At 56.4% G+C, this 21581-nt stretch overlaps 9 protein-coding genes across 9 annotated transcripts; 4 read left to right on the top strand and 5 right to left on the bottom strand.

Moving 5' to 3' along the window:
- Positions 1-72: 72 nt before the first annotated feature.
- On the bottom strand, positions 73-904 carry ACRALDRAFT_1083613 (uncharacterized protein; the record flags this gene model as incomplete). Its single annotated transcript, XM_071019477.1, has 2 exons — positions 73-547; positions 612-904. The coding sequence occupies 2 exons, from the start codon at positions 902-904 to the stop codon at positions 73-75; spliced, it is 768 nt and encodes a 255-aa protein (XP_070871040.1).
- A 992-nt stretch (positions 905-1896) lies between these two features.
- Positions 1897-3510, top strand: ACRALDRAFT_1037317 (uncharacterized protein; the record flags this gene model as incomplete). The annotated part of the gene is made up of 1 exon (XM_071015057.1): positions 1897-3510. The coding sequence occupies one exon, from the start codon at positions 1897-1899 to the stop codon at positions 3508-3510; it is 1614 nt and encodes a 537-aa protein (XP_070871039.1).
- Positions 3511-6050: 2540 nt separating this feature from the next.
- Positions 6051-7930, top strand: ACRALDRAFT_2030257 (uncharacterized protein; the record flags this gene model as incomplete). The annotated part of the gene is made up of 4 exons (XM_071020647.1): positions 6051-6083; positions 6398-7315; positions 7473-7582; positions 7654-7930. 4 exons carry the CDS (start codon positions 6051-6053, stop codon positions 7928-7930), a joined length of 1338 nt encoding a protein of 445 aa, XP_070871038.1.
- Positions 7931-9448: 1518 nt separating this feature from the next.
- On the bottom strand, positions 9449-10981 carry ACRALDRAFT_2114606 (uncharacterized protein; the record flags this gene model as incomplete). The annotated part of the gene is made up of 3 exons (XM_071023692.1): positions 9449-9982; positions 10101-10676; positions 10736-10981. 3 exons carry the CDS (start codon positions 10979-10981, stop codon positions 9449-9451), a joined length of 1356 nt encoding a protein of 451 aa, XP_070871037.1.
- A 1071-nt stretch (positions 10982-12052) lies between these two features.
- On the bottom strand, positions 12053-12785 carry ACRALDRAFT_1072910 (uncharacterized protein; the record flags this gene model as incomplete). Its single annotated transcript, XM_071018042.1, has 3 exons — positions 12053-12244; positions 12371-12525; positions 12644-12785. The coding sequence occupies 3 exons, from the start codon at positions 12783-12785 to the stop codon at positions 12053-12055; spliced, it is 489 nt and encodes a 162-aa protein (XP_070871036.1).
- Positions 12786-13799: 1014 nt separating this feature from the next.
- On the bottom strand, positions 13800-16313 carry ACRALDRAFT_2114393 (uncharacterized protein; the record flags this gene model as incomplete). Its single annotated transcript, XM_071023682.1, has 1 exon — positions 13800-16313. The coding sequence occupies one exon, from the start codon at positions 16311-16313 to the stop codon at positions 13800-13802; it is 2514 nt and encodes an 837-aa protein (XP_070871035.1).
- A 1013-nt stretch (positions 16314-17326) lies between these two features.
- Positions 17327-18912, top strand: ACRALDRAFT_1037401 (uncharacterized protein; the record flags this gene model as incomplete). Its single annotated transcript, XM_071015062.1, has 3 exons — positions 17327-17857; positions 17933-18572; positions 18638-18912. 3 exons carry the CDS (start codon positions 17327-17329, stop codon positions 18910-18912), a joined length of 1446 nt encoding a protein of 481 aa, XP_070871034.1.
- Positions 18913-19363: 451 nt separating this feature from the next.
- On the top strand, positions 19364-20728 carry ACRALDRAFT_2055495 (uncharacterized protein; the record flags this gene model as incomplete). Its single annotated transcript, XM_071021745.1, has 1 exon — positions 19364-20728. One exon carries the CDS (start codon positions 19364-19366, stop codon positions 20603-20605), a length of 1242 nt encoding a protein of 413 aa, XP_070871033.1. The 3' UTR covers positions 20606-20728.
- Positions 20729-20915: 187 nt separating this feature from the next.
- ACRALDRAFT_2023101 (uncharacterized protein) lies at positions 20916-21527 on the bottom strand (the record flags this gene model as incomplete). The annotated part of the gene is made up of 3 exons (XM_071020124.1): positions 20916-20958; positions 21001-21095; positions 21144-21527. Coding segments are annotated over 3 exons (522 nt in total), but the record flags the coding sequence as incomplete, so codon positions are not given.
- Positions 21528-21581: the final 54 nt, after the last annotated feature.

Here is a 21581-nt window from a genome sequence, read left to right as displayed (position 1 = left end):
GTAAAGACCGACGAAACAGCATGCGCACAAGGAAAACCATCGCTAAACATAATGTTAATAGTACGTGCTACTCTACTTGTGTAAAAACCCCCCCTTCAACGTCAAAAAGGCCCATTCAACCCCCGTCCTCAAATGCTTCGTATTCTTGATGCTCTCCGCAATGGCATTGCTCTTGACATGCACATCCTTGAGATACGCCTCGCTCTCGTACGCCTCGATCGTCCACAGCCTCTCGGCATTGGCCTCATCCTTGAGAATACCGTATACCAGCGTGCCGTCTTCCTTTTCCCGGCCTTCGTCCACGACGGCCTGCCAGTAGGGGATCGAGGTGGCGGCGCCGCCCGGGTGGTAGTCGAGCTGGGCGACGATGATCCAGGGGTCCTTCTGGTCGGCGATGGTGGGGCGGTCGAACTGGAAGGTGTCGGAAGGGTAGCTGAGCATCCGGAGGGTGGGGGCCGAGGGGACCGGATTGGCGCCGATCCAGGAGGCCATGGCCGTTACGCTGGGGAGGGACATGTGTTTGTCAAAGGCGGCTTTGTTGGCATACCTGGTTTCGCAAGAATTAGAATGTCGTACGAGTGGCAGGGGCACGGGGGAACTTGTCAACTTACTCTTCAATCATCCAAATGTCCGTCTGCTTTTCGGGGTCGCGGGGGATACAGACGGCGTACTTGAGGGTGTCTGGCTCGTTCTTTTGTGCCGAGTCGGCAAGGTCTAGGAGCTGCTTGAGGAGCTGATGGAATGAATCGCCGTTAGCTGGGACTTGGCAAGGCGACCTGTGACGCCGGGATGACATGGAAGGGAAATGGGAAAAAAGAGAAAGGAGTCTCACTTCATCGCGCTTCTCGATAGAGCCGGTCGGGACGGTCGCGATGACCACGACGCGGTTGCTGGGAGCGCCCATTTCTTTCAGCTTTGCTTTCGTGGGTTGCTGTGGGTGGAGATGGAAAGGTGCAGGTGGAAAGGTGCAGGATAATGGCTGTAGATTCAGTGTGGTGTTGTTCCCTCAATATTATCATGATCACCATCCTGCGCGGGTCGGGGAGGGGACATGGGCTAATATAAAGGGCGGGCCCTTGGGTCTAGTGTAGATTCCGGCCGAGAGGAGGCCCGGATTAGGCTATTTGCCCCCGAGTCGGTCTCACTGAGCTGTTTAGTGTTATCCACCATTAATCATCTTGGATTTAAGTTACACTTTTATCAGTTATTTGAGGACTGGATTATTACTTGGATTCTACTCTTCCCCTTAGAAAGGGAACGTCAAACAGAAAGAGGGAATTCCGTCTTGTATGAGAACCGCGAGTAGGTCTTTGTCCTGCATCTGCGACTCCAGAACAGCCCGTATCTGATAACAACTCTCGTAATGCGGCTGAGTAAGTAACGCGGGTTGCTAAAGACCAACATTGCGATCTCCGCCACTAGCCGGGCAGTACATTGTACACTACAACGTGGACAGGACAAGGACCGGGGTCCAAGAGAGGTACGTCCCCGGATTCGTGACTCTCGGGGTATTTCCACTGAATCATTAGCGTGCTTCCCCGCATTCCGTTTGATTTGGGGTCTTCTGAGTGGAGTAACGGATACAAAAAGTACCTAATCCCCGATCCCATGTGGAAAAGCTACTCCGCATCCGCAGTCTTCCACCGGCCGCCTCCGCGTCACTGGCTGTCGGGATTTTATCGTTTTTGCAAGTTGCCATCAAGCATTACGAGTCGACCGAATTCAGACTCCCGACTCACTTTGTCTGGGAATAGATTCCGGCTGCAACTTGCATATCCACCATTCGACTGACATGGGATAGACACTGAGACAGCCGTCACTTTCAAGTTTCAACCCCTTTACAATTCCCCTACCATCCCCGCCGTGAACCCTGAAAATCCTCACAACCTCACCATCATGCCCCGACGCCCCATTCGAATCGGCAGCCTCCCAGCCGGCAGCGACCAACTATACCGCCTGGCGAAAGGAAACGTCGACGCCATCACCGCCACCCACCAAACCGAGTCCGCCCTCGCCTCCCAAGCCATCCAGCTTCCAACCCGTCCCGACCTGGGCTACGACCCCAGCTTCCTCGACCAATTGGCCTGGAACAACGGCGACACCGCCCGTCTCATCGCACAACGGCGCATCAAAGTCGTCCACGATGGCGGCGCCCTCAACCCCCGCGGGCTCGCCGAGAAGGCCGATGCGTATTTCAAGAGCTTGGGAATATCCGATGTCACAGTCGCGTGGGTCGAAGGCGACAATGTCACGGAACAAGTTCGCTCAGGGGGCTTTGGCACCACAATACGTCACGTCGATCGGCCGGCTGTCGAGGTCCCCCTTCCATCACACGGCCAGTCTGTCCTTTCGGCCAACGTGTCTACGGGCCAAGCGGGCATCGTGCGCGCCCTGGAAGCCGGAGCGGACGTCGTCGTCTGTGGTCGCTGCGCCGAGGCGTCTCCCGTCTTGGGTCTCGCGTCGTGGTGGCACGGTTGGGACGCGAGGGACCATGACCGGCTTGCCGGGGCGTTGATGGCGGGTCACCTCATTGACTTTGGGCGGCACGAGCACGTCATGGGCGGGGGAAATGTCGGACAGGACGAGGGGCCAAGGTTGTGCGACCTGGGTTTTCCCGTGGCGGAGATTCGTCACGACGGCGACGTGGTGATCGCCAAGGTCGAAGGTTCAGGGGGCCTCGTCACGGTCGATACGTGCAAGGCGAGGCTCCTGTACGGGATTCGGGGCCCGTTTCACGGGAATCCCGACGTGGTAGCCGATACGCGCCATGTCAACTTGGAGCAGATCGACAGGGACCGCGTCCGACTCTCGGGAATCAAGGGTCTTCCCCCGCCGTTGACGGTGAAATTGGATCTTGTTCTACAGGGTGGCAAGCAAGGACCTGGTGGTCTGCACGTTGCCATGGACCAGAAGACCCTGCAGAAGCCTTACCTTCGCCATCTCCCCGTCCTGGTGCCCCAGAACCGAATACCGCTCCGAGTGCAGATTGTCGGAGGAGGCAAGGTCATCAACGTCCCGGCCAAAGAGGCGAGGGACTGCAGAGAAGTCCCCGCGCAGCCCAACTACGAACCTCGTCGCGCGAAATCGTACGGTATGGTGGGCAAAATCTTCCCTCCTGGGACTCTGAGACGGCCCCTCGGTCATCTGGTTCTCGCTACGGCTAGTAGTGGGGGGACGGGAGGGAATGGTGCGAACGTCGGCTTCTGGGTGAGCGACCAGAGGGCTTGGGAGTGGCTGTGTGGGTTCATGACCAGCGCGAGGTTGAAGGAGTTGCTAGGGGATGCTTGGGATGAGAGGTATGTGCTGGAGAGGTGTGAGTTTCCCAACTTGTGGGCCGTACACTTTGCCGCCAAGGAAATTGGGCGGGATGGCGTGAGTATGAGCGGCGGGCTGGACCGGTTTGGGGAGTATGTAAGTGAGATGCTCCGGGGTAGGGTTGTCGAGATGCCTGCCGAGTTGGTGCAAGCGGAGACGGAAAGGAGGAAAACTAGGCCATGGTCTAAGCTGTAAGATGCGATCACGTTTGGGCTCTCAAGCTGTATGATTACATTGTAGACGTCAAGCGAAAGGTTCATGTTCTCATGTCTTCAGGTGTCAGGTGATGGCCTCAGGTGATAGACACTAACAAGCATTTACCTAATAATTCGAGTCTTCGACTCCCCCGTGAGTGTGTAAACCCTCATGGACATGTCCGCCAAGCATAAACACGGGGTAGTTGAGGCCCGAGCCCGGCTCCGGCTGCGGCTAAAGAAGGGGGGGTGGGGCTGCGAAGAGCCGAGGTGAGACTCCGTATTCGTACGTGACACGTCTCTGGCGGTATTTATCTGGATTACCAATACCAAGATGGTGGCTCCGCCCCGGACTGTTGGAATTAGTGACGCCAGTCTCTTCATAAGGTACTGGTATTTCCACCGAGCTAGGTCCCGTTACAGCTTTGGAAGCGTGGCAAGCGTCTTCACACAATGTCTTCCCAAGCGCGCCACGAAAGAATACTCCGCAACGTCTACTTTACCAAGACAACTCGTCATCAGTAACCGCCGATACATAGCACACTCTGGCGAAGCATAGGCTAAGATCCAGCCGCCTGCCATGTTCTTCTCGTACGTATTCAGACCACCAACTCTCCACCCTCGTCAAACCCACCCCCTTTTCATGAGTTGCTTGCATCTAACACAATGACTGAGCAGGCCACTCCACTTGGCATTCCTAAAGAGACACGCTTTCTCCGTGGCTTTGGCCCGCGTCTCTCCTCGTTTCCAAACTCCGTTCACCTGCCCCACAAACGGGCAGATTAGGACATTTTCGACATCATCGCGCGTACAACGGCGGGCGATGTTCCAGGAATACCGACGTTCGATACTCAGCGTTATGTAGACGGCGCTTCTATATCGGTTACCATGACACATGGGGTGTGAAAAAGGGAGGCCATGGCCTTCCGTTGGACGACAGATGAACGGATGATACCCTCGAGAGAAAGGCGCGAGGAATGCGGCGCAAGTGGATAATTTTTATTTTGACCATCAAGACCGATGATACAGTTACTCGGTGAGATTCCCCGAGTTCTGCTTTTCAGCAACGTCAATCTAATTTGACCGATACTACAGAATGATTCTCTTCGGCCCGGAAATAGTAAATGGACATGAAGAGCATTGGGAGCGGCTGCTGAACATTGAATACCATGATGTATACTAAGATGATGATAGCGATCTTTTGAACCAGAGCGAGAAACCTCTGAAATGAATTTGCGTTACTCGGGCCCTTGGAACCTCAACCCTCTTCTCTTGTATGCGCGCTAGACATTACGTCCCCTTGACATTTTACCCGGCAACTCCTGCCCCTTTTCCAAAAGATGAAAAAGGTGCCGAAAATGTTTGTATTTATTGAAGCAGAGGTTTCGGTCTGATTAGGTCCCTAAACACTAGCCAAGCTACTCCTAGAACAGTGAGGAACCACCATAGGCGGACAGGTGCCTGCCCGGGAGGGTTCTATCGCAGGTAATACTAGACTCAAAGCATTGCCCATGGCTGTTATAGAAAGGAGTACACTCGCAGATGTGAAGCAGGGGCTGATTAGCCTGTACATCGAAGAGACACCATCGAAGAGACACTGGGGCATGTCCCAGCTCTCCGCCACGGCCCGCATGCCACCAAGTGCCGTCTTCAATGGTGTCCGGGTCCACAGGGGTATCGGTAATCAGGCGTACGTTGTATATACTCAAGGGCGTCCACCTGTTGCTGCGCACCTAGTTGACATGCTGACCGAATACTGCGGCCTTACGGATGAGGGTCGATTGGCGATGCGATCGCCTGTCGTTTCCACCTAGGCTCCCGCCGGCATCAATGAGTCGACATACCAGGCGATGCTAGCGAGGGTAGTCCTCGGTACCTGTGGCTGGTTCCCTTTCGTTCTCGGAGAGGATTAGTTTGTTGCCAACGCCATCCTCCAGGGCACATTGGATAGCATCGGCCGTCGGGGCCGACGAGTAGTCAGAACAAACGGCCAACTCGCACCTGCCGTACTGCGAAGCAGTTCGGAGGGGACTGAAGGTGGGATCGCAGGATTGCTGCACCGCTGGATCCTCGCCCGCATCAAGAATCATTTGTACGGCAGTTTCGTCTCTGAAGATGGCGTGGTGTAAGAATTCATGCCAAGATTTCACGTCGTCATGTCATGGTCGAAATAGGGTCCTAACGAGTCGGAGAAATCCGCCTGTCGAGATATTGCCGCGTCCATTTTTCGGGGAGGTGGTGAGAGGCCGGACCATGAACAGCCTGGACTCGAGTTGGAGATGATGGAGAGGGGTAGCAGCGGCTTACCTAATTAGTGTGCAACGGACCAACGGAACGGTACTTGGGTACCCGGACCGGAAGAATGAAAATCCCCCAAAGTGGGTGTAGGTGTAATCATCTCGACTCGAAAACCATTCAGCCATCGAAAGCAATAACAGGAGAGATCCCCATTCCTTCCTTGCAAGTGACTCTGACAAGTGATGAGCGGGTTGTGTCCGTTCGCTTCAACAAGCAATGGATTTAGTTGAAGGTAATCATGCCATGTCTACGAAAAGGTCTTCATTACTGTACTTCGTACGTGTGGCTTCGGGAAATGGAACAATTATCCTCCGATGAGGTGCCAGTGGATCTCTTGGACCCACTCATGAATCTTAGTCAGCATTCAGCTCTCCAATTACCCCAATACCCCGGATTTTAGCAGCGCCCGATGACACGCTCTGACATTCCATTCCACCGACTTGCTCCACGTAAAAGGCCCCATCACCGACGCTTGAATCGAACCACGCCAGCCCCCTACGCTGTCAACACAATCCCGTCGACCCAGGAGACCGACCCATCTCTGATCCCACTCCATGTTGCGCATCTGCGGTCAGCAATTCAAATCATAGCCGACCCTCCTGTTGCCATTCCTGGATCACGTCGAGCAAGTCTCAGAGTCTACGACTCCGGATCACGACCACCCGCCCCCCGAGCATCAGCAGCAGCTCTCTCGAATGGACCCCCCATCTCAAGCACCCAACGGCAACCCGTCAGTGCCGGCATCAGCGCCGTTGCCGCCGCCGGCGCAAGGCGCACGTCGCCATTCCGTTGCCATGTCCGTCACCTCCGCCACCTCCCCATCCTCTGCAGACTCGGCCACCCCCGATCCCACAGGGACGGGGGGCCTGTCGCAGAAGGAAATCGACCTCCAGAGGAAACGAGCACGGGACCGCAAGGCCCAGCAGGCCATGCGAGACCGCAACAAATGGACCATCCATAACCTGACCGAGCAGGTGGCCTTCCTCAACCACGCCGTCGAAGAAAAGAGCCGCCACCTCGCCATGCTGCAGGCCCGACTCGCCGCGCTGGAGAGCGAAAACACCCAGCTGAGGACCCAGAACGCCGCCCTGCAGCTGAGCCTCATGGGACGGGAAGACGAAGCCGATGCAGCCGCCGCCGCCGCCGCTCTCCCTCCCGGCGCCACGCGAGCCATAACAGCGCCCCGTCCCGGCCAGGCCGTCGCACCCACCACGCTTCACCCGTGGGAGATCTTACCCAAGGACACCCCGCCTACCTGCCTGGCCGACGAGATCCTGCAGAGCTTCATCGTCTCGGTGCGCACCAAGGGGTTCATCGCTTCCAAGCCCGCGCACGAGAGGGCGGCTGCCTACTCTCGCAAGCCTCGGCTCTGTTCCCTGATGGACCCGCGACGGAGGACGGAGGATGTTATAAGTAACGTGGTGGCCGACATTGTGCGTTCCTATCCCGAAATCGAGACCCTGCCGAGACAGGTGGCCGTGTTTTGGAACATGGCTTTGCTTCTCAAGGTGAGTTGTTTATTGTTACAAGTCTGTATTTCCGGGCCAGGAAAAGAAAATGGTGGGGGAGAAGTGGTTGGCGCTGAATCATCACGGACCCATTCTCCGAACATGGCCCAAATCAAACCCAGTCTACTGACGGAGCGCCATGATGGCCAAATCATAGTGGATGGTCCTTCTTGACAGGGAAAGCTGGGAGCAGATGCCCCCTTGGCTACGGCCCGTCGCGAGCCAGAGGGCGATCCCTCACGCCGCCTGGATTGATCGCATTCCATGGTACGTGTGGCCCTACGGAATCCATCCCGCTTCCATGCCTTTACTTTTGCCCTGGGCTGACATCTGGACAGGCCCAAGGCTCGCGAGTACCTCGTCATGCACCCGGAAATCACCCTCGACGACTGGGCCGCCCTCTACAGCTCGAGCTTCAACGTCAGCTGGCCCTACGACCAGTCCCACGTCGTCATCGCCATGACGAACCCGAACGAGCCCGGCGTGACCGAGTATACCATCAACCCCGTCTACGAGGAGCATCTCCGCCAGATGCACAATTGGACCGTGGGCGACAGTTTCCGGAAAAGGTTTCCGGAGATTAGCAAGCTTATCGACGAGGACCGCGAGGCATGAGGTCTCCCTCGTCTTGACGGGGAATAGTACCGTCATCCTACTGTCTACTCCTCACGGTCATCAATGCCCGCTGCAACGACTTTCGACTTCCATTACGAACCATGATTCCAGTCGATATTCAAACAGTCACAAAAGACAGACGGCTCATTCTTCTGGATCATGTCACTCGTTGGGTTGGGGGAACTCTGAGCGAGCTTTCACCGCAGTCCCGGATCACGACTCCCGGACATGACAGGGATCTCCCTTGAAGGGCGATAGCACCAACGATTCTTGATGCACACCGTCTCCATTTCCCCGCACAAAGACCGGCGTCTAGAATCTGGGGAAGAACAAACCGTGGGGATACTCGATACGCCAGCTTGTCAGTTCCAGTCTCCAACTCGGGATCCGGGGCGACCGCATCGTGCCCTGCGTTTAGATGCCGAGAAGAAACGCATTCACCTTAGCCTCTGCACTCACTCCCTCCACGCCAGCCGACCGCCGCCATTTCAGAAACATCCGCGACGAACAGAACCGCCACTATAGTCGCTTTGGCTGGCGTTGGTCCGGTCGAGCCTATCCGTTTTAAGAGGACCGTCGTGCGGTGGTCGTCGTACGTACAGCATTTCTGCGCATGGCCTACAAATTCCAAGGCCGGCCTGATCGGATCTCATAACTTGTTGTGTACAGCAACTCCATGAGACAGTACAATGTTTGTAGTCTATCGCAGTCTTCACTGATATACGGATAGGACATATAGGATGACACGGCTGAGCAGCCACCGACTTGGCGGCGCCACAACTCCCGCGGTTGCGACTTTTGTAAAGATGCGAGCCTGTCAGCATGTCGTTAGGGAGTGAGCCATACGTCCCGTACCGTGGTTCCTAATCTTCCATTTCTTTCCGCTTCGTATCTATTTATGCAGGTGGAAAAGACCAGGCGACAGCTCATAGGGGAGGGAGACGGACCACTCTGCCTGATGCAAGATGACTACACAACGTTTGCCGGCGATCACGAGCAGCCAAAGTCGAAAGAGCCCAACAACGGCCAAACCCAAATACATCTTGGCGCCCCCTGCAAAAATGGCGGTACGGATCAGTAGGGGGATATCCTACTATTCAGGCGGGAATGCGAGTCCAAGGGTCAAGCGCTTCAACTTCTCACGGCAACTGCTGAGATGTGGTGTACGATAGCAGACCATTGACCTTGTGGTAGCTTGGTTAATTCTGGCGTTGCGTTGGTGGCTTTACTTAGCAACTGTCTGTCTTGGCTATACGATTTGTTATGACAACAGTACGTAGAAACGTATGAATTCAAGTCTGAGTGAGCCGTACTAGCGACCTATCCAGGCCTCAGGGCCCGACCGCCAGGTCACTGGGCCTATTAAGAGGATGCTGTTAGGTATGAGCTGAGACAGAAGCGCTGCTTTTCTTGAAACAGGAGATTTCAGAGAACCATCTGACGGGCCGCTCTTCAAAATAATCAAATTATCATCTCTCCTAATGTCAACCCCCTATTTCCCTTATGCCCAGCCCTCTGCTAACCCCGCCACACCGCCTCAATAATCACCATAAAGGTCAACGGATTCGCTTCCACCCTCACCAAGTCGAACCTCTCATCCGCCTCGCGGAAGATCTCCTTCCACGCACCAACAGGCCTCTCCTTGGCGCTGAACAGGGCCAACATGCGGAGATCCGTCGACGTGCCAAACTGCTGGATGGACCGGGGAAGAGGGGGCCCGGCCGTGCTGCTTGCCAGCTCGTCCTGCTTGCCGACGTAGTCGATGAAGAGGACCCGCGCGCCGGGTTTCATGGCCGGGACCAGGTTGCGGAGGATCTGCACGGACTCCTTGTCGGGCCAGTCGTGCAGGATGAGCTTGATCATGTAGACGTCGGCCTGCTGGGGCTGCGGGTTGAAGAAGTTGTGCGCCGAGTAGGTCACGCGTCCCTTGAGGTCTTCGGGGAGGTTCTTCTCGAAGACGGGTTGCGCCTGGGGGAGGTCCTGAACGATGATGTTTAGGTCGGGGAACTTGCGGGCGAGGACGATGGAGTCGTGGCCTCCTGAACCACCGAGCTGTCGTTGATATGCCGCGTTAACACTTTTCTTAAAGTACAGCAAAGGAGAAGATGGAGGGAGTCCTGGAAAGGGGGGAAGAAGAAGCAAAGGAAAAGGACAGAGGGGAAGAACTCACATCAACGACAGTGGCCTTGCCGGCAGCCTTCCAATCATAGGCATTCTCAACAACGTCCTCCAACCGGAAAATCTCCTTGATATAGTCCATAAACTGCACAAACGTCCGCTGCCTCCACCCCTTCTTCTCCCCCTCGCCATCATTCTCGATAAACTCCCACGAGTTTGCATATTTGCCCGCCAGCTCGCCGCTGTGATACAACGAAAAGGCCGTCTGGGTCATGTCCTGGGCCAGCTCCGTCTTGCCGGCGTTGTACCTCCGCAGCGCCTCCTGCATGACCGTCATGGGCGGGCCAGCGTCGTCCAGGACGGTAGAGACGAGGGCACGCAGGCCGGCCGACTTGGCGAGGGCGGCAGATCGAGAAGTGTGGCGGATGCGCGGCGGGGAATCGGGCTCGAAGGTGGTCTTCTCGAAGATGCGGAGGGTGATGCCGTGCTCGATGACGCGCGTGACGACTTCTTCCGGGAGGGTGGTGTGGCGGGCGATTTCGGCAAAGGTGGCCGAGCCGGCGAGCGGCACGGCGGCCCAGAAGTCAAAGTGGTTTAGGATGTTGAGGGCCGCGACGTCGGGCATGCACTGGATTGAAGAGGTCAGCCACGGAACGAGCTACGGGACGAGGACTGGCGACGGCTTACATTGTGCGCGTAATTGAAGATGCTCTCGCTGGGGCCTTGGACGAGGTACATCATGTCGTTGAGGTGGTCGATGAGCTGCTGGCGCTGGAGGAACATCTCCCCCGTCAGACCGCTGTAGCTTGTCGGGCTGTCGGCGGCGAAAGTGGGTTCGGGGATTTTGTTCTCCTCTAGTGTCCGGGTGAAGGCCTCTGTGACCTCGGCGATTTTCGCCACGAGGCCCTTGAGGGTGGGTTGTGAGTCGGTCATGGTTGCGAGGGAGAAAGGGGCTTGGTGTTCAATGATGGATTCCAGGGAGAGACGGAGAAAGCAGAGAAAACCAGACACTCGGACGACGGCCTTGGAAATACGCAACTGGTATTTAAAGGCTGGCGCAAGGTCGGTTCATCCGAGGGGTAGCAGTCGCATTCTCTCCACCTGCATCTTGCATGATCCCCGTCGGGGGGCCAACCTATGTGTAAGTGAGTGCTTCGAGCCATTGACTAGAGGGGCACTCCGCCCGTCGCTGTTGGTCGTGATAGGCTGCTCGAACAACTGCGGATGCATCTGAAGAAGAATAGCAGCGAAAAGGAGCAGAAAAGGCCTCAAGCGTTACATGGTAGCCCCCTGGTTTCTGGGTAGAAGGGGGTTAGTAGGGAGCATTCGCGGGGATGATTGGTCACAGCGGACCATCTAATCAATCTCATCAGATAAGATGGGACGTTGTGTGGATCGCTACGGACCCCTCATCTGCCGAAGTCCGGGCCGATGTCGGGCTGCGTGAAGAGTCTATGTCTACTAAGTATTCTCTTAGGTTGTTCGTTAGTATACAAACAACCATCCAAGGATTTTGGACAATACCAGCGTCATGACCACCTGTGACCTGTCCGTCCTGATGTGAGCATTAATAGACATTACTTTTCTATTTCTCAACCCACAAACCAAAATACAACGTGCATAGACGAGCAAACCAGAAGCATGGATTGATGGCCAAGGCATGTGTCAAACCGTGGGCGTCAAACAAACAGCTTGTAAACTTCATGTTTTTCTCACTGGTCCGTAAGAAGTAAGTAGGTTACTAGGGAGCCGGGATAACAATCCACAAGATACTATAGGGGGGAGAGACCGCAGGACGTGTGAGCAGGCTCCTCAGACGCACCAGAGTGTATACTCGAGCTCAAGGAAGCAACTCGGAGTACTAATCGCTCTCTGTCCAAGCACACAACCACCTCGAATGCCAGTAAACGTCCTGACCGCACAGTGGACATATTACTTGGCCCCGCCACGCATATCAAGTTGACATGCCCAAGTCTGGCGTCCCAGCCTCTGAAGATTGTGAAATCAGAGCATGCCCGCAGCAGCCAGCATGGCGAAAAGAACGACCCCCGAAGACGACATCAAGTGCGAAGCAGCACTGCAGTCGTCGCCATTACCGCCGTCGCCATTGCCGCCGTCTCCATTGCCGCCATCACATCCACCGTCGTGATCCTTGTCCTCGCCAGGCTTGACGGTTTCCACAACGGTAGTGGTAGTCTACAGGAGAAGCACACGTTAGACATCAGCATGACCCTAACGTCAAGCCAAATGAAGGAGAATGGGAAAAAGGGGGATCGGCTTTACCGTGGCAGGGTCATCCTGCGTTTTTGACCCCGAACCAACCTCGACGCCGCATGCCTCACCGGCAACGGAGACGCCCTCTTCGTAGTATCTCCAGATTTCAAAATGGCCGGCGCAGGAGAGGCATTCGTCGAACTGTTCGCGCCAGGTGGAGTTCTCGCAGTGGGCCTCCTGCGTGGCGCCGATGACGGTGGCGCCTTGCACCCTGTTAGCAGGTAGGACCAAGGGCTCAGAGATAGGGAGGCGGGTGAGGACTGATAACTCATGTGTGGGCTGAACTGCCCTGGATGTCACGGAAGGGATGACGATACATACCACAGGCAGCATGGCACTCGAATCTCTCTCTCTCACTGCCGTCCTGGCGGGCGTGGATGGCAACAATGTCGACTTGTTCAGGGGTACCAGCGACCGAGGGGAGCGATACCATGAGGCCGACAGCAGCGGCGAGAGTAGCCATGGTGGTCTTCATCTTGATGTTGTCTTGTACGTACTACAATGGAAAAGATTAACACGGATGCTGCTGTGAGGGAGAGGCGAGTTGGTAGAGATATTCGTGGAGGGTGGATAAAGAGGCTTGGCGAGGAGAGAGGGCGGAGAGAAAGGTTCACGGGGAGACCACCTTACTTATGGACCAGCCGGAAAGCAGCTCCATCGACGGAGAGAATGACAGTGTCTAGTCGATGACGAGCGATGTACGAAATGCAAAGATGATCAATGCTCGTGGGAGTGTCTGAGACGTTGGGTAGGACTAATCGTTGGGCCTGGATCGTCAGCGGTCGCCATGTATGCATCGTGACATGGTTTCGCCGTGGCTTGATGAGGCTATAGCCGAGACGTCCAGGTGGCCTGGAGTAACAAGGAGTCCGTCTGTATATGGACATTGCACGACTGCGACTTGCGTGTCAACTTCCTTCTTTCGTCAATCGTGGAACTGTCCTGCTGGGTGCCATGGTGCCATGGTGCACCGACACACCGCTGTCCCTGTTCTCAGACTACCCTTTCCTGCGACCGACCATCGGGAATGACAAGGTGACGGGAGACCGGGACGGGGACGTGGAACGAGTCGGACGACCTGTTGTTTGGCAGACTAAGGAGTAACTTGGTGCAAGCCACTGAGCGACTGGCTCTGATGGCCCTCTTCTGAACTAGAAACACTCCTGTCCATCGACCACATGCACGGCACAGCTGATCTATTCCAATTCACGGCCGGTGTCGGGATGACGGGGAAGATGAGAAGGGACGGAAGGGGCCGTCAGAAGAGACGACATTGGAGGACGGACAAACGGCTGGCTGTGCCACGAGCTTGCCGAGCTTGCCTGCATGTAACGGAAGCAATGCAAACATTGTCCATGTTGGCTGTTACCATGTAACCACCAGGAGAACAATCGAGCGGGACGACCGTTCCAAGTTGGCTAGGACAACTCCTCGTGACTCATCGTTGTAATGCAGTGCCTCCTTGATGCAACGATCTTCACGCCTCCCACGCCTCCACAAACGTAGACCGATCCCATCCATACATGCGGTTCAGTCTCCGCCCGAGACGTCGTCCCAGCCAGAAGGGGATCTTACTAGAGGGGTGAGGCTCGTGTACCTGTAGCGGCTTGCCACGGACAGCGTTGCTTGCCCCCTTCCCTTCCTCTTCGTTCCCGTCGGCGGAAAAGATGGAAAATCGCGGCCTGAACTGCCATACAGAGCCGTATATCTTTTCGGCTGAGAAGCCCACCTTGGTCATGGCGTAGAGGAAGTCGGACCAGTTTGTCTCGCCGGCTTGGCGGGTGGCGTCAGGTGTGAAGAAGAGCGCCTGGAAGGCCTTGAGGGCTCGCCGGTCTACGCGTAGCACAGGGGCGGTGTTATCCCCGCTGTTCTCGCCCGCGGCAGACGCAGCAGCATCATTTCCGGAGGCGGTGGTGACTGTCTCCACCCCAGTCTTGGTCGGGTCTGGGACGCCCCGTGTCTTGACTTTGGGCGGACGAGGAGCGGCAGCGGTCTTCGATTTGGATTCTTCGTCTTGGACGTTCAGGCCGCCAAACGGCGCCGCGAGAGAGGACGGATCAATGGCGCCTTTACCCTGTGGTTGGGCCTCCGGCACCTGCATCTCGGCCCAGGGCGGGGTACGCTGTGGCTTTCGCTCGACGAGGATCTCTCGCAGCCGCGGGTTCAGCGTATCCTGGTACGAGGCGAGGAAGGCGGCCCAGAAGGCGTCGAGGGCGGCCTCGGCAGAGCGCATGGCCTCGACGTTCTCCTTGGTCCGCTTCTTGGCTGCCGGGTAGCGGAACCTCCCGTCGGTGGGCACGGCGAGCTGGGCAAAGTCGCTCTTCAATGCCATCTGGCTGAGGGGCCCCATCCACCGCGTCCGGTCGGCAAAGTCCTTGTCGATCTGCTCGCGGGCTTCCATCATCTTGGTCTCAAACGTGTCGGACCAAGGCTGGAACAGCTTGAGCTGACGGAGACACTCGGAGATGAGGGCGAAATGACCGAGCTGGTCGCGCACATGGGAGCTCAGCAGGGCATGGACCGACGAGTCTTTCCGGGTTAGGTTGTCGAGCATGTCGAGCAGGACCGGGGTCGTCAGGAGAAAGCGCTCCTTGTCGTCCCACAGCATCCGCATGGTGGCCAGGAGATCCTGCTCGTTTTTGGTGCGGGAGATGGGCCGGGAGACGACCTGGATCATGGTGGTTTGCGGGTTCGGCGGCGGCTGGCGCACAAAGTGGCTCCGCATGGGCGGCGAGGCGGGGAAAATGGTCTTCAGGATGGCGACGGGGCCGACTTCCATCCGCTCGAGGGCGGCCCAGAGGTGGTAAAAAGCCATGGCAAGGTCTTCGGGCAGGTCCTTGGCCGGGTCGATTTGGTCCCTGTGCTCCTCCATGGCCTGGCGGAGCTGGACGACCTTGTCAAAGGCGACTTGCCAGACGCCCAACGATACGATCTTGTCGACGAGCGCGCTAGTAACGACGCGGTCCCAGAAGACCTGAATGCGCAGCGGGTTGAGGCTGGGGTGCGGGTTCCCGTTGGTGTCGAGCAGCATCTCCTGGCGATGCTCCTTGACCTCCAGCATGGTCTGGGCGAAGGATTCGGGGTCTTCCCGCAAGGACCACAGGTCGTCCTCGAGTTTGGCCACCTGGGCGGCGACGACTGTCTCGAGACGATCGAGGTCCAGATGAGCGGGCGGTCGGTAGGCGGATTCGAATTTGGTGACGGCCAGGGATGTCGGAGCCTCCGGGTCGTTGTCGGTGGCAGAAACGCGGGGCGGCTCGTCGGTGACGGGGTAGTTAGGACCCACCATATCACCGGGCGGTATATCATGGAGGATGTCCAGGCAGCAGCGGATCAAGAAATCGTAGAGCTTGGCCTGTATCCTGAGGCAGTTGAGGCCGTCGCCCGGTACGAGGCCCCTGGCCTCGTGCATCCAGAAGAAGGCGTCTTCGTGGTCGTCCCAGTGATAGACCTGACCGTAGGTGTCTGGGTCGGTACGGCCACGGAACATGAGCACGTACTCGTTGAGGAAAGGGCGGTCGATGCTCTGGGTGACCAGGCCGACGTGGTAGGCGGCTACGTCCGAGTGGGCGAACTCGTCGGGACGGTGACGGCCGCGGGCGTTGAGCATGATCAGCAAGGGTTCCGTCTTGGTCAGGTCTTCCAGGTTCAGGTACGGCATGAGATAGGCGTCCTCGTTCTTCTCGTCGATAATGACATTCTGGGGTTTCTTCTTCCAAGCGGCGACGTCGGGGAGGTGGTCCTTGGGCATGTCGGGGAAGGCTTGGAGCAGGGTGGCGCGGCGTTTGGGTTTCGACTTGCGGGTCCATCTATTCTGAATGGTTGCCTCGTGCCTCAGAACGATATCACGGAGGGTATTCCATTTGGAAAAGATGACAGGCGCGAGCCGATCCCTCTCTGCTCTGACCTTGCTGGCTGTGGTGGTGCGGAGACCTGCAGGGAGAAGGTGGGCGTAAGGGTTCTCGGAACCCGAGTCTTCCGAGTCGGACATGAACGATAAGATGACTGGGACGATAAAGGTTCGTTGAAGGTTGGTGGGGAGAAAGACAGGGGAGCGTCGTTTGCATATGATGAGGGTCAATTACGTCGAGTCGCCTGGATGACGATTGGTTTTTTTGGGCGGTGAGCTCGGGAATCTGCAGGTGCAACCACGGTACAACGTACAAGGTAAAAGCCACGTGTATTCGTACTTGCGCTTTCCTTGATAGATTACCTAAGGAATTATTACCTAAGGTGTAGATCTTTGGCTGACAAATCATCTGGAATAAGTACCAAGTACCGTGGAAAAAGGGGCTTGACCATCTCAACAAGATATCTCTCACCAAAGAACTCATCAAAATGGTCATCTCCAGCCTTCAACATCTCTTCCATCAGTATGAGTGGAATGAAAGAAGTATGTAAGACGATGTACGGGGATGGATTCTCGTCGAAGGACCGTCGTGGGCCTCGTATGCATCATGTGGCCGGTCCATCCCGGTTACGGTGAATGATGTCTTGCTGTCTCAAGCTGTTGTCGGTAAGCACGACATCCAGAAACAGGGTACGGGCCGGAGGTGAGAAGTCGTTATTGACGAGATGAAGGTATGGTTTGCTAATTGCCGTCGCATTGAATGATATGTAGAACGCATTCTAGATCCGTCATTCACGTGAATGCCCCGATTCGTATGAGATGAAGGACTGGAAGGATTCTGAGAGGTGAGTTCAAGTTTTCTGTTTCTGTTTCTGTTGTTGGTTTGTTGGTTTGTTGAGACTTCCCCTGAGCACTGCTGCAGAATCCAGGGTCCTCGTTGGAACCGCCAAGCGCCCGCGGTGCCCACTGGACAAGGGGGCCCCTGGTGACTGAACCGAGCAAAACTACCCAGCATCTTCTCTTCAACACCACTCACATTCGCTTTTATGACCTAGTGCACGACTCGATCCCTCGTGCTCATCAATTCTCCTCTCAGAGGCCCCTCCGCCAAGAGTTTCGAGCTTAAGAGCACGGGCTGGTTGCGCGATTGCGCAATGTCGTCCGAGACTCCCAACCACCCCCAAGTGCACGATGTCCTCATTATAGGCGCCGGAGTGGCAGGATGCGGTGTCGCACAGGCATTCGCAAAACAGGGCCGTCGCATCCTGGTCGTCGAGAGAAGTTTGAAGGAGCCGGACCGTATCGTCGGCGAGCTGCTTCAACCCGGTGGCATGGACGCTCTCGCTCGACTGGGCTTGTCCGAGTGTGTCCAGGACATCGGCGCCACCCCTGTCGAGGGCTACCATTTGTACTGGAAGGGCGAGGAGGAGGCTACCTTTTGGTTTTGTCCTCCGTCTGACTCGGCACCGTCCGGGTCTCGGTCCTGTGGAGCAGACGAGGCGGAGACGCCTTCAGGGAGGAGTTTTCATCACGGCAAGTTCGTGGGAAAGCTGCGTCGACGAATTGCCCGGGAGGAAAACATTACGCTCGTCGAAGCTACGGCGTTGGAAATTCTTCGTGAGGCGAGGACGGGAGCTGTCATCGGGGCCAAGTGTTCGACAGGCCGCGACGGTGACACGATCAATGTTCGTACCCTGCTGATGCCTTGCCTCCAAGTCCACCTGTCTTTCTGGTTCCTAAATCTGACGCCACCTTGGCAGTATCTCGCGCATCTCACTATCCTAGCCGACGGTTCAGGCTCCAACTTTCGCTCCCAATTCACCGCCTGCAGGCCGCAAGCCCAGTCGAGATTCTGGGGCCTGGAGCTCCTCGACGCCGACCTGCCCTTCCACAACTACGCATACGGCGTCATCGGGTCAGGTCCGCCCATGTTAATGTACCAGATCTCTCCACGGGAAACTCGGATCCTCATCGACATCCCCAACACGGTGTACGCTGAGATTGGCGGCTCACGAGGCGTCCCGGCGTATATTCGCGATCGCGTGGCCGCCTCAGTCCCCGACTCGGTCAAGCCCAGCTTACGAGATGCCGTCGACCGCGGTCGCCTCCGCAGCATGCCGAATGCGTGGGTGCCCTCGACCCAGAACCGGACGCCGGGACTCGTGGTTCTCGGAGATGCTGCGAATATGCGACATCCCTTGACGGGCGGCGGTATGACCGTGGCGCTCAAAGACGCCATCCTTCTCTCGCGCCTGCTCGATCCGGCCGAGATCCCGTCCCTCGAGGACTCGGGTGCTGTGCTGAGGAGAATGTCCACGTTTCACTGGAGACGCAAGATGCACGCCGCATCGCTCAACATCTTGGCGCAGGCACTGTATCTTTTATTCGTGACTGAGGGTATGTTTTCTTTCCCGTCAAGTGGTATCAATTGATCACTCAGTTGCTGATCGTATGCCTTTCTTTAGACCCGAGGCTACAAATCATGCAGACTGGCTTCGTTCGATACATCCAAGCCGGCAAGGAGAACTTTGCAGAGCCTGTGGCCATCATGGGAGGCATCGTTGAGAACCCGCTGCGGCTCTTCTACCAGTTCGTCCGCATTGCCGTCTACAGTGTTCAGATTCACTTGCGCCAGGCTGGCCTCCTGGGCTTCCCGCGCGCTCTTGCCCAGTCCTTCTTGGTTTTTGTCCGCGCTGTTGGTATCATCTTGCCATCGATCCTTGCCGAGTTGAAGGCATGATTGCATAGCGTGCGCGTAAATGCAGAGAGCTTATGCGGTTGGGAAAGCAGCAGCAGCAACTTGCACCTCGCGAACTAGGGTCGGCGCCTAACTCCACCCGCCCTCCACCAACGAGTGGATGGGAATGCATCCACACCGCAGGCCTGCAGTTGGCCCCCTCTGCTCTTACATACGTTGTACATCCAGGCGCCAATAGCCCTGGCTCTCTTACTCCTCATGCCGGCCTATTTTGAGCGAAACAACAGACCCTTGGGTGAGGCCCAAGTGGCCTCTCCAGCGCTTCGGTCTTCCGACGCCTCGGCCTTCCAAAGCTTCCAACCCCATACAGTCTACAAAGGATATAGACAGGCTCCCCCCACAAACGTTACACAGTATTCATGTTTCCAAAAGTTACACAAGCAACTGGCGCTGTTATGGCAATACGCCGGCGCATTCTCCTTGTCCAGCCATTATGCCATCATCGGAGAAGGTCGGCTGGGTAGATTCCCCCGACGGCCGGGGAACCATCGACATCTTCATCTCCAACTTCATGGCGCTCTTCGTCTGCGTCTGGACCGTCCTCCACCACAACATCCAAGCCAAGCACGACACGGAATGGCAGATTTTCTGCCGCAAGATGCGCTGGGCAACCCTGGCCATCTGGGCGCCGGAAGTGCTGACGCTGTTCGCCATCATGCAGTGGAACGCCGCCAACTTGTCGGTCCGGGAGATGCACGCGCTGGGCCAGACCGACTGGACCGTCGTCCACGCCTTCTACGCCAACGCCGGCGGCTTCGTCCTCGCCACCCCCAACTTCCCGGCCTTCCCCATCAACGCCACCTCGGTGCACTACCTCTGCCGCCACCGCTGGATCAAGCCCCCCGCCGTCACCCGCGCCGAGATCTGGGACCGGAGCAAGGCGGACCGCTTCGCCAAGGGCGCGGCCTTTCTACAGGCCGGATGGCTCCTCGTGCACATCATCGCGCGCGCGAGCCAGGGCCTGGCCATCACGCCGCTCGAGGTCTTCACCGCCGCCTTCATCGTCCCCACGCTCGCGACGCTGTATTTTTGGTCCAACAAGCCGCAGAACGTCACGGAACCCACCGTCATCGCTGTGGATTGGACCATAGATGACCTTTTGCTCTGGGCCGGCGATGCGGCGAGGGAGCCCTACGTCGACACTCCGTTGGATTTCGTCGAGAAGCCCGTCTGGGACGGGTGGCGGCGGCGGCCCTCTTTGCTCCATTTCGGGGGCCTCGAGAGGAGACCCTTGACGAGGATACCAAACGACTATTCTCCGCCGCCGCCGACGGGGAAAGAGGCCACCATTGTGTGGGTGGTTTCCGTCGTGCATGCCGTGATTCACCTCGTCAGCTGGTCGTTTCCGTTCCCCACGGCTACCGAGGGGGTTCTCTGGCAGACGAGCAGCTTGATATTGCTGGTCGTCATGCTGATTGGGGGTTTGGTGCCGGTGCTCTCGACTCAACCTTGGTTTGATTTCACTTTTGACTTGTTGTGGATATGGACCCGGAAGGCGAGAAAGGACACCTTTATTCGGCGCTGGTTATTCAAGTCTGTGGCTGATCTTGCGTATACCGTGTATATTATCGCTCGGCTTGTGATCTTTGTTGAGATCTTTCTGGCGTTTCGGTCCATGCCGAAGGATGCCTATCATGATGTGCACTGGATGGCTTTCTGGCCGCATGTGGGATGAGGGAAGATGGACTGTCGGGATGTGTTACGAGACGAATGGCCAAAGAGATACCCTTTAGTTGACGCTTTGATTTTGGGCCGGGATTTAAAGACCTGTGTTGAGTTGGGACTTTGGTGACGGAGGGTTTAATTTCAATTTTAGTTGCAATTGTATTTTCATTTTTATTTTCATTTTTATTTTCATTTTTATTTTCATTTTTATTTTCATTTTTATTTTCATTTTTATTTTCATTTTTATTTTCATTTTTATTTTCATTTTTATTTTCATTTTTATTTTCATTTTTATTTTCATTTTTATTTTCATTTGATTTTCAAGACAAAAACAACAGAGGCAACTTGAAGTCATAGCGGGGACTTGTACATCATTCTACGCCCGAACCATGCGTGACTCTCAACATAAAAATATGGTCATATTCTAGAACGTAACATCGCATCGTATTGGCGTACAACCATTTGCAAGTCATTTCCCGAGCCCATTCCCGTAACCATCCCTACACACTCAAGCCAGCCTAGAACGCCATAAGAGAAGCAGTGAGAACCGCCGCAACAGCAAGGCCAAGCGACTGCACCGCCGAAAGACCAGCCGCGGCGCTGTCGTCGTCAGGCGACCCGGTCTCGCTGGGCAGCTCGATGGTGCCCGACTCGGTGCCAGACGCGTCGTCCGAGCGGCGATCCAGGATGTAGAGCTCGCCGGTGCTGTCCGAGGTGAGGAAGACGCGGCCCGAGGGGCCCCAAGCGATGCCCATGGGACGGAAGCAGTTGTCCGGGCAGGTGGAGAGGTCGGCCATGCTCATGATGTGGGTGACGCTGTCGTGGGAGTTGGCGGGCTTGACGGGTTCGCCGTCGTCGAATTGGACGACGGAGAGGGTGTAGCCTTGGGGGTCCTCGCGGTTGACTGGGAGGGTTAGCTTTTTTTTCTTGATTCTTTTTTTTTCTCGTTCAGGAAAAGGAGATGGGGGAAAAGGAGGGGATGGAGG

This window comes from Sodiomyces alcalophilus (genome assembly GCF_042370955.1).
Source record: "Sodiomyces alcalophilus JCM 7366 unplaced genomic scaffold ACRALscaffold_10, whole genome shotgun sequence".
In the NCBI taxonomy this organism is placed as follows: Eukaryota; Fungi; Ascomycota; class Sordariomycetes; order Glomerellales; family Plectosphaerellaceae; genus Sodiomyces; species Sodiomyces alcalophilus.
Note: the sequence above shows the minus strand (reverse complement) of the source record. Positions and strands in the feature narration are given on the sequence as shown.